Consider the following 15,879-nt stretch of genomic DNA (forward strand, 5'->3'; position numbering starts at 1 on the left):
CCGCTCGTCAATGAGAATTCCTAAATCTGTAACCCTAGTTGCATCCGGGATAGTGACACCAACTCGTGAGAGAACTGTGGGTTATTTGAACCAAAATGAGCAACCATGCACTTATCAATGCTAAACGTCATGCTCCATTTATATGCCTATGCTGCAATCCTGTTTAAGTTGGTCTGGAGCAACTCCCTATCCCTATCATTCCCGATTACCCCCCATTAGCTTCACATCATCTGCGAATTTACTAGTAATCCCATCGATACCCTGATCGAGTTTATCGATAAAAGTAAAAAATGTATGGAGTCAAGGACACTTCCTTGAGGAACTCCACTTGTGACGTCTGTCCAACCAGAGGATTCCCCGTTCACCATAACTCGTTGTGACCTATCTCTTAACCATGAAATTTGGAGATGTAGTGGATCCCTATTCGGTGGATTGTAACAAACTCCAACAATAAGTTTATGACTTCTTTTGTTCTCAAGTTCAACCCATATACATTCAATATCACTTCTCTGCACGTTACACTCTCTAGCCTTTGAACAGGTTTTCAAGTATATCAACATTCCACCCCCTTTCCTATCAGATCTATTTTTTAAAAAAGCATCTAATCCTGAGATATGTAAGAAAGATTCATCCCCATCGTTTGCTCAAGATTCTGTAATGGCTATAAGATCCAGGCATTCCACAACTATCATAGTTTCTAAAAAATCTTATTACCCAAGCTCCTGGCATTTATTAGCACACATTTTAATTTGCCCAGTGATTTAGTGTCAATCAAGAAGCCATCCAAGTCAGAGGTGGGTAATTCCCCGTCAGTACTGTTGTGATTATCGTTAACTAACCCGCATTCCCGACTACGTGGTCTGGGAGTAAAAAACCTGACCTAAGACTATCCCAGACCCCCCCTCTTATTTAGATGGATCCCATCTGAACGAAGCCACCTATCGGTAAATACGGGAAGCTCCAAGAATGTGACCCCAAGTGTGGAGAAAATATCTTTCAGGCCTATATTGAATTAGTGGATCCTACTCCTGTACCCCTTACTACCCCTCGGCAGCACCGGAATCACTGCCACATCTGAACCCCCCTCCCTAGCGGATAATAGTAAATCCTGGTACTCTGACAGACACTCACTAATATTCGCTCCTGCCTGATTCGTTCCCACCCACAGAATCACCCGCAAGGGCAACTTTCGGCAATGAAAAATGTCTCGAACGTTTCCAATCTTCCCCCTAGGAAGACAACAGCTCTCGAAACCCCGAAAATCCCTACACACTCGGTTCCCAAGTTCCCTAACCATAGAATCGCTGATGATTAAACCCCTATCACTATCCCCCTCTACCTCATCCACGACCACCCATTCGCCCTCTAAACTGTCATTCGTGGAGATAGCTTCTTCATCAACAGGTGGCTCCGTTATAACCGGGCCCTCTAGCACCCTAACTTTTTCCTGTAAAGCTTTGACCTCGAGTTCCAGCCTTGTCCTATCCAAGCACCCTTTACAATTGAAACTGTCAGCTACTACACCCCTAGACCAGGGAAACCTCCCTTCGCAAGCTCTACACAACACTAGTTGAGATCGAGGCATACTATCAATATTGCTAAAGCTAGATAATAATAATTAAAAATAGGAAAATGAGATACATTAACAGGAATTTAAAATAATGTAATATACATTAGTATGCGAAATATACGTAAGAGAATGTACGAAAAAATTATGTAAAATGGAATGCTCAACACTAAATCATGAAGAATAAAATGTATATTAAATAAGGAATACAACACTCTAAAAAAAGTATTAAGCTACAAAGTACAACTTAAACTTATTAGAATTAGCTAACTATCTCAAATCACTAACACTACAACAATAGGCCCAAGTGGAAGTAAAAACAAAGTTATTGAGAGTACCCGGGAAAAAGTATGCACTGTTTGCTAACACTAACGTCCAAAAAACAAAAATTTATATCAAAGAAGCGAGAAAACACAAACCTGGCGAAAATACAATGAAAATGAAATGTGAACGAGAAAAAAAATATCGGTCGATCGAAAATACACAACGAAAATTTTAAAAAATGAGAGCAATATAATAAAAAAACCACTTATCTCGCAATCCAACGTGTGCTAGAAAAAAAAGAAAACCACAGCAGAATATGACCCAAAAATAAACAACACGCTAAGTAAAACTCACGAGAGCGAAGAAAAACACATAGAAAGACACAACATAAACGGTTCATAACTGTAATCTATTATCATTAAGGTGCATAAATGCGCCTTTTTAATCTGAATAGAGTAATTACGTCATGTGTTGGTGACATAGGCGTACTCAAAATTTCCTCAGGGCAAGTGTTGATAATTTTGTTTTTCTCGCAAAATAACACTGATCTTGGCTGGAGAAAAGGAGGGAAAGGGGGGTTACACAATAATTGATTAAACCTATCATGTGCTTTTGTATCCATTAGAATGTCTGTTTTGTGCTCAGTAGGTGGTGCCATCTACCCTTAAAATTGTCAACATACGGATATGCAATAGAATGTATATTTATATTGTATGTTTTCAGGGCCAGAGCTAAAAACTGTGGCCTGGGGGACCAAATATTATTTTGCTGCCCTTAAGATATGGCCGTCTGAAAAGAGTTTCCTTTTTTCACTTCTGTTGCCCTTTGTGATTCCCAAAAAGTTGGTCACGACCCCCTTTGGGGCAGAGGGTAATTACGATCTGAGATGTTGCGAGGCAATTTCCTAAATAAAATGTCATGAGAGTAAATATATCAAATCAGTTTAATAATTCTTGAAGGTGGCAGGTGATCCCATAATGAGCGCATAATAATACTAACGTGATCCACACGTATTCCCAAGGGATCAGCATGATCCGTCCAGGGAATTTGTTAGTGTTAATAAACATCCATGCCCGAACCGGGATTTGAACCCAGACCTGCACAGTGAGACGCTAGTTCCCTAACCACTCGACTGTCAGGCGGCATCATTTTACATTTTCTCCTATGGGTTTTGGAAAAATGCCTGCCCTTCAAAGGATTGAGCTTATTACAGTTGAATCCTGCTTTAACAAATACCGTTACAGCAAATCTCGTTTTGATGAACACTTTTCCAACCCCCAAGATAAGTTTACACTGAGACATTCAAAAACCTGGAATTTCCTTATAATGAAATTTTGTTATAACGAAGTGATTTCTCTGGTCTTTTGGAGTTTGTTATAACAGGATTCAACTGTATATATGTCATATAACATTAAAATTCTAAATAAAATTTGATCAAAATAATTAAAAGAAAAATCTTATATTCAGTCATGTATTGCAAATGTGCTTTTGTGCACTTTTATGAGAAAACATGAAAATGAATAAATTAATACATTTATTCTGTATCCGAAGACAAAATTTATCTATTGAAAATCCTAGAATTGCTTTTTTCATTTCCTAGTTTTTGAAATTGTGATTCTCATCATTATTTTGCTTACACATGTGTAGCATAAAGATAAGTTTTACCTACCTATTGCTGCGAAATTTTCGAGCAGTCTTGAATTCATATGTTCATGACCAGAGGCGTGGTACACAGGGGAGAACATAGTGGGCTCGTGCCCTCCCGAAAACAATAAAAGTTTTCAAACATTTTAGTGAAAAATTAAAATATCACTCTATACTGTATTTTATCTTTATCCATTTCTGTTCATTTGAAATGCTTTTTGAAGGTTAGTAGCTCAAAATTTCTCTGAAAGAGATTTCTTTTGTTCTCCGATTCCAATGTGCCTCTTCTAAAGGTTGATCTTGCGTACACTAGTATTCGTGACCAGGGTGCAGGGTATTGTAATTTGGTAGGTTTTCTCATGATGCAACTTCGGTAACTCAAATTCTACCTCCAGTCATTGTACTGTTTGATTATTATTTGGCACAGCATAACCTTGATGGTGCTTTCACCAATAAAAATCAAAACACCAATTCAATCCAAAGGTGCATATGTACTCTCGAATGATTGATGGCACATATCGCTGCAAATCTGTCTGAAAATATATTTTTGTTGAAGTGGGCTGTTGTGCACTCTCTGAAGATTTTTTCTACTGCTTTTGCTATCTCAATTCGACCACACATTCTATGACTAAAAGTGCTTGTTCAGGTGTTTCATATCAAAAATTATCAAAATTTCTCCCATGAATTTAGAATCGCACTGTGACTAAGGTTTTGGGTAAGGGCAAAAATGTAGATTATGTTTACCTTGATTTCCAGAAGGCATTCGATCTGGTCCAGCATGGTAAACTCTTGAAGCGTTTACACAAGATTGGGGCAACTTGCTGAATTGGATAGAATCGTGGTTGAGAGAGGTCACGGGTTATGGTGAAAGGGAATTCTCTGATTGGACAGGTGTCACTAGTGGAGTTCCTCAAGGAAGTGTCCTGGGTCTTATATTTTTTCACTTTTTATCAATAAACTCGATCACGGTATCGATGGGATTGTTAGCAAATTTGCAGATGACATGAATCTAATGGGGGGGGGGGCGGTAGCTGGGAATCAAAGTGATAGGGAGTTGCTCCAGACCAACTTGAACAGGATTGGAATATGAACAAATGAATGGAGCAGAAGTTTAGCTTTGGAAAGTGCATGGTTTCTCATTTTAGTTCGAACAACCCACATTTCTTTTAAGAGTCTATCCCGGATGCAATTAGGATGACAGATTTGGGACTTCTTATTGATGAGCAGTTTAAGTTTTCTGAACATTGTTCAGCAGTGGTAAAAGTGAATAGAATGCTCGGTTTTATTTTGAAAAAGTGTCTTAGCATTCTAAAGTCATTCTTCTGCTTTTCTGACGCTTTGTTCGTCCTGAACTGGAGTATGCTGTAAGGTTTTGAAGACCATACCTACAGAGGGGCATAGACTTGGTTGAAGAGGTGCAGAGAAGAGCTACGTGTCCCCTTGTTGGCACACAGGTCATGAGTTATGAAGCGAGGCTTTATTTTTTTAATGTTAACATTGGATGAACGCAGGTGTCAGGGAGATATGATTGAAATGTTCAAAATTTTCAACGGGTTGGATAGGATGGACCATGAATTATTAATACAGTCAATCGACTGTTTTCACTAGGGACACCAGTATTGATTGGTGAGGGACATAGACACAAACATTATAAAAAAAAAATATATATATATATATATATATATATATATATATATATATATATATACAATGATAAAATATTATACAATGCCCATAAAATGTATTTATGGTTGTCTTATTGTAATTATGGATAGCTTCTCGATTAACCACAACATGTTTGTTGAGACAAGGTTATGGTGTCGCATGAAATTTTTCTCTATTAGGGTTAATAAATGGAATAGCTTGCTCCCGGAGGTAGTAAATTCTAACACAATTGACATGTTTAAAAAGAAATACGATAAACATGTTGGGGTAAATCGAGAAGCTATCCATACTTAGAATAAGACAACCATAAATATGTTCTATGGGCATTGTATATTATTTTATGTGTATATATATTTTTTACAATTTTTGTGATTACATTTTTAATTGGCTTGCTGTAGTTTAGTAATATATGGCATCCATACACTTGTTATGGGCATTGTTTTCTCAGCCACCTCGTTGGGTATTTTGCCTGAGTATTTTTTGCAAAATAAAAATTATTTGCCTTGTATTTGTATATTCTCCCTCAGGTTTGATCCTGGGACCATGACAACAACCTTCACGGTGGTAGACGAGCATCTTACCACCATGCCACTCAGCCACAATTGTCATTGCCTTATGCCTGGTGCCAGCCCTGTACGGTTTTTATTGTCATGGCAACACTTTTTAAAAGGAATAGCCCATTTTAAATTGGAAAACCATAGAAATAGTCATTACCAGACAATCATTGGCATAAGCGAAGGGGAGAAGATTTAGGGTTGGTTTCTCCCCCCCACGCGTAGATTATGGTCACAGAAAAAAAAGTAAAATCCCCTTTTGGAAATTTACCCCTTTCCCGCGATCATGCATATACTTCTGCTGCCAACCACCACTGCATGGCCGCTTGTGTCAAACTTGGATTTATACTATGTGGAACTTCCATGACCTGGAACTCAGAACAACCACCACCATGTCGCATAGCTGGTGGATGGCAAAATATTTTAGCAAGGGTTTTACAGTAGTAGTTTTTTCCACATTGGTTTTTAAAAGATAATAAAATATAAATGTTACAGGAAAAATATAAATTTTTTAATTATAATTGAAAAAATGAAAATGACAAATATTATTAATATACATAAACAAAAGTAATAATGGAGATAGGAACGTATTTACATGGGTGAAACACATAATTATTATTTTTTATACTAGTAGAAAGGAAAATTATATTTTTAAATCTATAGTTCTTCTAGTTCTTTTGATGCTAGGTGATTAAACAATATCTGATATCAACATTAACTATATCTGGCACTGATGAACAATAAAATAGATGTTCAACTTTTCTCTTAAGGAACTTTGTAAAAGTTTTTATTGGATGCATCCCACACTGTAAACGTGTAACAAATTTGACTAGGAAATAACCAAAGATGGAATTAAAGAGAAGAAATGGATATAGCTGAAGTTTTTATAGGGAAAAGTATAGAACTAAAATATAAATTATATTCAAAAGCAAATAAAAGTAGTATTAAAAATCGGTGTAAGTTGAATATTCCAAGGTAAACTAGGAAAATTTCAAGTTTTATACTGTTCTAAGGTACACAATCTTTTTTTTTTTCAAGGCACACAGTGCTCCATTGTTTGTGAAAAATATTAACTTTTTCATGATGCTTGGTTTTATTGAGTACTTCATACGATTTATGAGGAGAATGCATATATAATAATTACTAGATATAGTTCAGTAAACTTGAAACATTGAGAAGAAACACTGCAAAAATAAGAACAATTTTTTTACTTTATATGCCTACTTCAAAAAACTGTCAATGTCATAGACAAAGAGCTGATACCACGTTCAGTTTTAAGGTTGTTCTAATTTCTTGCACTCCAAAAACATCAGCTAGAATGCAATACTATAGAAGATTTGCTTTCTATTTTGTACCTTTAGAACACAACACATCTCTTATAAGAGCTTTCTTGTTATCTCAGTCAGCAATCATCACTGTCAAAACAAAAACAAAACTAACCAAAAGACTGAAAATTACTTTGAATGGATTAGTAGAACTACGAAGCTACCAACAACCTTCAAATGTGATGCACAAAGGCAAACCGAAGACAACTTGTTGAACTGAAAAGTCGCAAACAAGAAAAATGTATTTGTATGTGTTTTATATGGTATAAAGTGTCAAATAGCCCATATGATGCACTACTAGGGAAAGGGTCCTTTGCCAAAAATATAAATATCAGGGAATGTGTTGACGTAGTCTGACACCCCAAACGTGAGGGGGTGTATGATGGCCCCCACATTCTCCAGGCCACAGCAAGGTCTCCAGGCTGGTATCTTTTTCGAGCCCTCAGACCAGACTTTCACAGGCCCCTTTATGATGAATTCATAGTGTGAAAAACAAGTTATTAGAATTGTGCCTTGTCAGCTTCACTTTTGTGGGGGTCATGGGGGCTACATTTATAATGTTTTGTGACTGTAAAAAATGCAAAATGCCACTGACAGATTTATATGGATCCGTAGTAGCGCTGCACCTTCTCTAAAAGATATATGAGTAAAATAAAACAAATGAGTCTTCACGGGAATCTAAAATAACAGAAATTAAATAAATGTTTGGGGATGCAGCCATTCAAGGATGAAGATAATAATAATCTGATCATTTGTAATATATCAACTAGATAAACTCCATCTAGTTGTGAGATAATAAAGCAGAAGGATGGCTGTGCAGTAGCAGCATATGTATGACATTATTCCATCATATCCATCTGATAAAAATAGAAAAATCAGCTCAACATACTTTCGTAAGTACGACCATCACGTATAACCGCAATGAAAAATGTCATTGCAACCAGCTGACTGGTTAACACTAGAAAGACCCTGCACGCTGTTTAAGCTTACATATCTCTGCTAAGAATAAACCAAACCACTTGGAATTTCTCGACTTTTCTTGAATTAGCATGTTCTTATTGTATACCAAAGTTTTTCATTCTCTTTTTTTAACTACGAAGATACGAGAGGATATACCTAGAAAGATGGAAGGGGGTCATTGTGACCCTTCCTTATATCCTAGCACATTATGCGGTAAATACTACTGTCATCGTCATAATTGATTTCTAAGTAGATTGTAATTCTTCTGAAAGTCTTTTTTTTTTTGTGTTTGACTTTGCGTGTGACCTTTCTTTTCTTCTCATTCTTATCTGCAAGTGTCCGTCAGCAGGTGTGTAATTTTTGTCTTTTGTCAAGCATTTTTTCCATATTATTCGATAAATTGTTTGTCCTGAGATGTAGAAAATTTGAGTATGTGATCATTTCAAATAGTTTAAAAATGGAGAAAACATGTATTTACTGAAAATACTCCAGGAGTTGCGAAGATTAATGAGAGAAACTCTGGAAGCAGTGATGATGAAAGTGCAGAAGAGCACGAGATCTACTCTATGCCGAACTGTGGAGAAGCAAGTATCGGTTCTGATGACTAAGATTTAAATCAAAATAAAATTATTTCTTCATCAGTTGGTACAAAATAGAATGCCATTGAGAAATAAGAAACGCAAAATCGTGAGAAATGATACCTTGTTGAAGCCACAGAAACGATCTAAGAGTCAGATAATTTCTATCCGATAGCCTAGTAGTACTCCATCTGTCGTTGGTGAAGAAACTGCAGCAGATGGGAGCATATGGAAAATCATAAAACCTTCCTCAACTTTAGGACGTTGAGGATCTCAAAATATATTGAGAGAAAATCAAGACCCGTATTTTGTGCGTCGAAAAACATAAATGAAAGTGTTCTGAGTTCGTGCTGCCTTATTTTCAGCAATAAAATGTGTCATACAGAAATGTACAGAAGCTCAAGTTCATCGTCATCTAAATGAAACTTGGTCAGTTTCTTTGCCTGAACTGGATGCAACGATATCCATTATGTATGCAAGAGGTGTATATGATGCAAAAAAACTTCCCCTTGAATTCATTGTGGTTATCGGTTTGGGGTCCTCCAGTTTTCCCAAACAATGACAGATCATTTCAAAGAAATTTTGAAATTCATGAGATTTGATTTGAAATCTGAAATGTCTGAAAGATTGCTCGCTGATAAATTTGCTCTTGCATCTTCACTATAGAATTCATTCATAGAAAACAGTGCGGCTTGCTGCAAACCAGAACCCAATCTAACTGTCGACAAACAACTTTTAAGAGCAAGATGTCCATTTACACAGTATATCCCAAGTAAGCCAGATAAATTTGGGATAAAATTCTAGCTTCTTGCCTGTGTTGACTCCAAATATATTCTAAACAGATTTCCTTACACTGGAGCTGATAACACCAGACCAGCAAATAAAAATGTCCATGAGCATGTTGTAATTCGATTAGTCAAACCTTATCTAGGAAAAGGTTGACTATTTTTGTATCGCACAGATTATGTGCATTACAGCAAGGGTTACAAGCTTGGTTGGGACCCTTCGAAAAAACCGTCGTGAGGTGCCACCAACTGCAAAAACAAGATAAGATCTATACTCTTCAATCGTATTCAAAACTGGAACTGATATCACGCTGACATCCTGTCAGGGTGAAAATAATAGAAATGTTTTAGTTCTCTGAGTTTGCTTCATACTGATGTAACTTTCAACGATAAAGAAAAAAAGATCCCAGAAACAGTTGCCTATTATAATGAAACTAAATATGGAGTCGGCATCGTGGATCAAATGGTGCGATTACACACTAACGAGACTGGAAGTTTTTGCTAGCCAATGCATGTATTTTCTAACATTTTGGATATGTCGGCGATAAATGCTTGGATTTTGTACAAACAAGAGACAGGAAAGAAATCACTCTGAGAACTTGCATATTGCAGTTATGCGAAGAACTCTGTGCTGAGTATTTCAACTTGAAAACTACAATTCGAAATGTGATAATATACAAAACACCTATTGATGGAGACAAAAAATGACAAATACCAAGGAAGAAGGAACTGCAAGGACAATAAAACACTTCAGTCGTGTACGCAATGCAAAAATCCAGTGGGCGGCAAATGTGCATTGAGAGAGGTGATTTGTACAGAATGCTTTGAGTGTTAGATAAAAACAAAATATAGTAACAGGTCAGTGGTTTCATCCTTTGTTTTTTGTGTTATAATTGTTTTAAAAATGACATACCGTGATTTGAAACAAGGTATCTGAAAATTGCAAAAAAACTACGGGGGTCATTTTGATCCCATCCCGTCTTTCTAGGTATACTCTCACGATCTGTCTCTCTAGTGTTAAAGCACACAACCCCATGTTTTCTTAACGTTATTTTCTTTCGTCTACTCAGACTCTCGTTCTGAAGCTCCACTACAACGCTTCTTTTTCACTCTCACTCCACAAAGCATTGTTTTCTGATGTGTTCAGTGCATTTGTAATTCATCATTTCCTGAATGATTTTGATATCATTTTTAAAGGTATACTCCTCCATGCATCTAGCAATCAATCGGTTATTATCAGAAACCCTTAGAGATGTGATCACATTAAGCGCAATGCACTGTTCTAAAAAATGAATTCTTTGTTCACCCACATGGAACAACCTAGGTTTTTGAAGCAATCGTAATTAAATAAAAACCTTGTCCTGTATGCATATTTCTTCTTTCCAGTCTGGGACATGACCAAGCAGATTTTACCAAGAACACTGTAGAGTTGATGTAAACTTGTTCTCATGTGCATGGTATTCTAAATATACTTGCAATTAATAAAGATCTATGTTGTTCTTTGGCTGATCATAGACCTTTGGTGATTTTCTGTGCAGGCTTGAAGTTTGTCTTGATGTTTTTTTCCTGATTTCATCTGAATAAAATTAGGAGAGTTGATGAACTGATCAAAAGTTTTGTATTTTTTTAGGTTATTTTGCCATTTATAAGAAGTTAATGTGAATATCTTTTTTTTTTTTACACATTCATGCAATTCCAAACTAACACTACCAAATTAAACTTATTTGCTGATAATTAAGTATGTTCTAGGAATTTGTATTCTTATGGTAATTTTAATTATCTTTTAGCAGTTGCTAATGGTGAAACCGGTTCAAAACCAAAATTCAGTACATCTGGATCCATGGAGGTAATTGTTTTATTTCATTTTATTATCTTGTTCAATTTTTGTTAGGCACCATTTTTTGTCTTAAAAGTTCTGAGTACTTTCCCCACTGTCATAAAAAATATGAATTTAAAATATTGTCCAGAAATCTGATTACAAAATATTTGAATTTTATTTAGAAAAATGCGAGCTTTTCTTTGTACAATCTCAGCTTCTTTCATCTAAAGAAGCTCTGTCAAATAACTATTGATTGCACCTTTGTAATGATCATATTTATATCACACTAAATATATTTATTAAATTAAATGGAGTGGGGAGTGCGCTATCATTTCCAAAATATTCAGCTTTATTGCACACTTACTCTTTCTTGAAACACTTTGAATGTACCCAAAAATACTGTGACAAAGTAATTAGCAATCTGTCTTGATTGACACAATGAAATTTTATCCCTTAAATATTTTGCAGCCTGTGGTTAATTTATCAGCAGCATAATGGACCACGGTATACCCCATGACAGCATTTCTCAACCTATGGTCTGTGACAATGAGAGTCCACAGGCTTTTAATTAAATGAAAATTTCTTTACCTGTTTTGATTGCTTATTAGTAATATAATTATAGGTTCAAATGAAAAATTAGGCCTTCATACTTAGGATAACCATATTTTTTTAATCAAGAGAAATACAGGATGGCGCTGCAACTGTAGCCATAAAATATTTTCCAAATATGCTGCAAGTTATCGCTGAATGATCATGAACTACTGCAAATTGCAGTGAACGAAAATATATTTCACCAAAAAAGTTCGTGACCGAACAACCATATTTCGAGAAAAATACGGAAATATAGGGCCTTAAAAATAGAAAGATACGAATCCAACTGTCACCAAAGACATTGCGATAAGTCCACAAAATCTCCAATTGTTGCTAAAATAGCTGAAAAGTTACTAATTGGCATAGGGTTTGTTGAAACATATCAGTAAATATGTATCATTTTATATATCCGATATTTTTTTTTTTCAAAATGGTATAGTTTTGATATTTTGAGTCACAAATGATTTGATATTTTCATGGATTAATGAATTCTTCAACCATAAATTAGTTCATCTGTAAATAAACAACTCAAAAATGAAAATATTCAGTTTAGAATAGGCAATATATCTTCAGCCAAGAATGGACTGATATTTTCGTCTCATGTTTTCAGTTGTAAATGGGCTGACATTTTCAGCCTCATGTTATGTGTTGTAAATGGCTGATATTTTCAATTGAGGATGGTTTGATATTTTCATCCACGAATGGGCTAATATTGTCAGTTAAAATTGGACTTGCATTTTCCGTTAAGAATGGTTTGCTATTTTGCAATCGAGAATCAACTGATATTTTCAGTAAAAAAGTTTAGATATTTTCGAAAATATCATTTACAAAACCTGCTACTCCAGTTAAATCTGAAGAGTTTGAAACATCATATTAATAATTGTCAAATGTAAATCTTGATGTCAAGTTGGAAATGTTCTAAATTTTATAGTTTTCACAAATGGTGTAAACATTCATACTTGTAATGACTCGTTCAGAGAGGCGATCTGGCTTCGGTAATTAGAGACATTACTTAATTAAAAAATATACTTTATTTACATCTTCAAGTACTAATGGCACAAAGGCCTAACAGACATTTTTACTCTTCAGTGTTTACTGATCGACTGACTCTTCTTTTTTTTCCTTCATGCTCGCACACACATATAGATCGTCCGTGATGTCACAGCTGCCAGTTTGTATTTGCTGGAGGTGGTACCGCAGTGCCCCCTTTGCAGTGTTCTTGAACATGTTAAGGCACGAACCTGTTCACAAACTTGACTTTGTGACTGGACCGCGTCTTTCGAATGTCTTTTGCTTGCAGGTCTTCGGGTGGATCGCTGTTGCGTACTTCTCGGCTTGATGTCAGTGGGACTTCAGCATCTTGAGTCATGAAAGCGGGCTTGATTCGATTGATACGCACTACATGCGGCTTTCCCTTTTTCAGTATCTTGAAGACATCTTTCTTCCACTGTAGCACTGGATAAGGGCCTTCATACAGTGAGATGATGCCAGCATTGGTCGGAAATCCTGGAATACTCATCTCAACGTCACTTAAGACTTCAGATCTCTCAGGTGCATTGAATTCTCGAGGAATTCTAATGGTTGAACCATACACCAGTTCAGTTGGACTTACCTGAATATCTTCCTCCAGGGATGCTTGGAAGCCTAAGAGGGTTGTCGTCAGTGATTCTGTCCATCTGAAAGAACTTTATTGCTCATTTTAGAGGACGGTGCAAATTTTTTATCAAATCATCAGATTTTGGATTATACGGTGAAGTTCGTTTTCTTTCGATGCCCTACAGTTTAGTCAGTTCATTGAACAGGCATGATTCGTACTGTTTACCCTGGTCGGTCTTGATGCACTCAGGAACTCCAAATCTGGACACCCATTCTGTGAAAAGTATTTTAGCTAGAGATTGTGCTGTCATATCCACTATTGGATATGCCTCAGGCCAGTGAGTTGATTGATCTATGACTGTTAAGCAGTCGCTCTTGCCTTCGGATTCTGTCAAAGGGCCTATCAGGTCACAGTGTATGTGTTGGAACTGTAATGTTGGTAAATCATATTTACCTAGTTCAGATTTCGTATGTTTCACAATTTTACTTTGCTGACAGTCAAGACATGTCTTGACCCACTCATGACAATCATGATTGATTGATGGCCAGACAAATATTTCTTTCACCAAAATCAAGGATTTCTTGATTCCCAGGTGTTAAACAATGCAGATTGGAGAAGACACTTCTGTGTAATGATTTTTTATTATATATGGTTTTGCTTTTTACTCGTGGATATGTCACAATTAACCATGGTGTTTGAATTTGGCATAGAAGTTTTTTCAATTTTGGCACTGCATTTTTGTCATAATGATAGTGAATTAAAAGAGTATCTTAGTTTTCTGAAGCGAGTTTGTCGTAATTCAAAGGACTTGGAATTCATATTTCCACTATGCGCCACAATGCATTGGCTGACTTATTTCTTTTACCGGTCGCATGGATTATGTCGGTTGTGAATTCGGATATGTGAGAAAGCCGACGAGACTGTCTCTTTGAATAATTATCACCTGCTTTTCGAAGAGCATAGATGATAGGCTTATGATCGGTCTGGATTTAGCATAGTTGTGCTTCTAGCATATGCTTAAAATTTTTTACTGATTCGTAAATGACAAGTCTTTTACTCTTTTTTTTTTTAAATGACTATCAAAACTCGAATATTTTTGTTGTGTTTTTCTAAATGTTTAGAAAAACTGTGCATTGTTTTAGTTTGTTATTTTTGAGAGTGTTCAATGTTGCACCAATTGCTTTGTCGCTGGCATCACACTGGAGTATTAATTTCCCGTCAACGCTAGGAAATGCTAACAATTTTGCTAGCAATTTCAGAATTTTCGAATGCAGTATTTAGTTCTGCATTCCATTCAGTCTTCGTCTGATTATTCTTTTTTGTCGACCTTATAAGTAGGTTGGGTTAAAGGTGCTAGAATTTTTGAGTGGCATTTCTAATGAATCTGTGATAGAAATTTATTAATCCAAGATATTTTCTTAGTTTGGCAATGAAAATAGGTTTAGAAAAATTTTGTGTAGTAGTGATCTTGCATTCGAGTGTTTGTATGACATCACTTATTTCGTGACCTAAGAAAGTGACTTTAGGTTGGCCATAAACGCATTTTGAAACATTAATATTTAGACCATAGGCATAGTCTCTGGAGAACCTTCTGTACGTGTTGCATGTGTTGTTGCTCGTTTTAGGAAAGAATTAGAACATCATCTAAGGCCGAGATTACACTAAAGTTTTATAAAATCCCTTTTATAAAACTTGAAAAATCCAGCCAATAAATCTCATAGGTTACAGTCAAGCAAATGCAACCAATAATTGGTGGCAACATGACAGTAGGGAGGACACACACATGTTGCTATTCTCCGGAAATTTATTCAATTTCCCATTTATTTATTGATCATTTCTTAAAAATATTTAACTTGCTTGCGTGTGATAGAAAAGTATCTTTCCAAATATGTCGATGAAATAAAATTAATCCATAGACATATGTGATCTCTTTGCGAATGACGTCCACCGAGTTCTTGATATCTATGTTAATATATCTCTTTTGATCAATCATAACAATGGTGGATACATGTTCAATTTGTGAAGGCGAAGTACTGAAAGGGAAGGAGGTATTTTCATGTTCTGATTGTGAATCACTTATTCATTCGAAATGTGTTGGAACCACAGACTCAAATTTCAAATTTCAAAAAAAAAAAAAAAAAATGTGTGTGCTGAAATGAGACAAAAATGGCTGTGTACTGACTGCATAATATCAGCAAAGATAGAAAAACAGGGAAAATTGTGGCTTGAAAAAATACATGATATTCGTGAAGAATGTCGAATTATGACTAAACAGATGGGAAAAAAAAATCTCTGAAGAACGCAGTGCATTGAAATTCGAAATGATGAAATTGAGAAAATCCATCGAGTTCAATGATGAAACACTCAAGACATGAAAGCTGAACTATCGGAGGTAAACAAAGAATTACAGGCAATGAAGAGATCGAATGAAAAGTTGCGAAGTGAAAATAATATTTTGAAAGAAAAAATCAAGACCATTTACGATGAACTGGATAAAATTGAGTTACGATCAAAATCAAGCAATATAGAG

General features: G+C 35.8%; 1 protein-coding gene across 3 annotated transcripts in view; it reads left to right on the forward strand.

Moving 5' to 3' along the window:
- The window catches only part of LOC149084801 (la-related protein 1-like), a 232,126-nt gene that overhangs the window by 91,331 nt on the left and 124,916 nt on the right, over nt 1-15,879 (forward strand). For 2 of the 3 annotated variants that reach the window (XM_089232541.1, XM_089232543.1), the window contains one exon: nt 11,130-11,188. In XM_089232541.1, the coding sequence (XP_089088667.1) occupies nt 11,130-11,188 (59 nt within the window). The remainder of the gene's footprint in view (nt 1-11,129; nt 11,189-15,879) is intronic. The other variant, XM_089232542.1, reaches the window with a different exon arrangement.

Source organism: Pholcus phalangioides, unplaced genomic scaffold (assembly GCF_987345545.1).
Source record: "Pholcus phalangioides strain wild (caught in Gottingen) unplaced genomic scaffold, Ppha-v1.0 ptg000007l_1, whole genome shotgun sequence".
NCBI lineage: Eukaryota > Metazoa > Arthropoda > Arachnida > Araneae > Pholcidae > Pholcus > Pholcus phalangioides.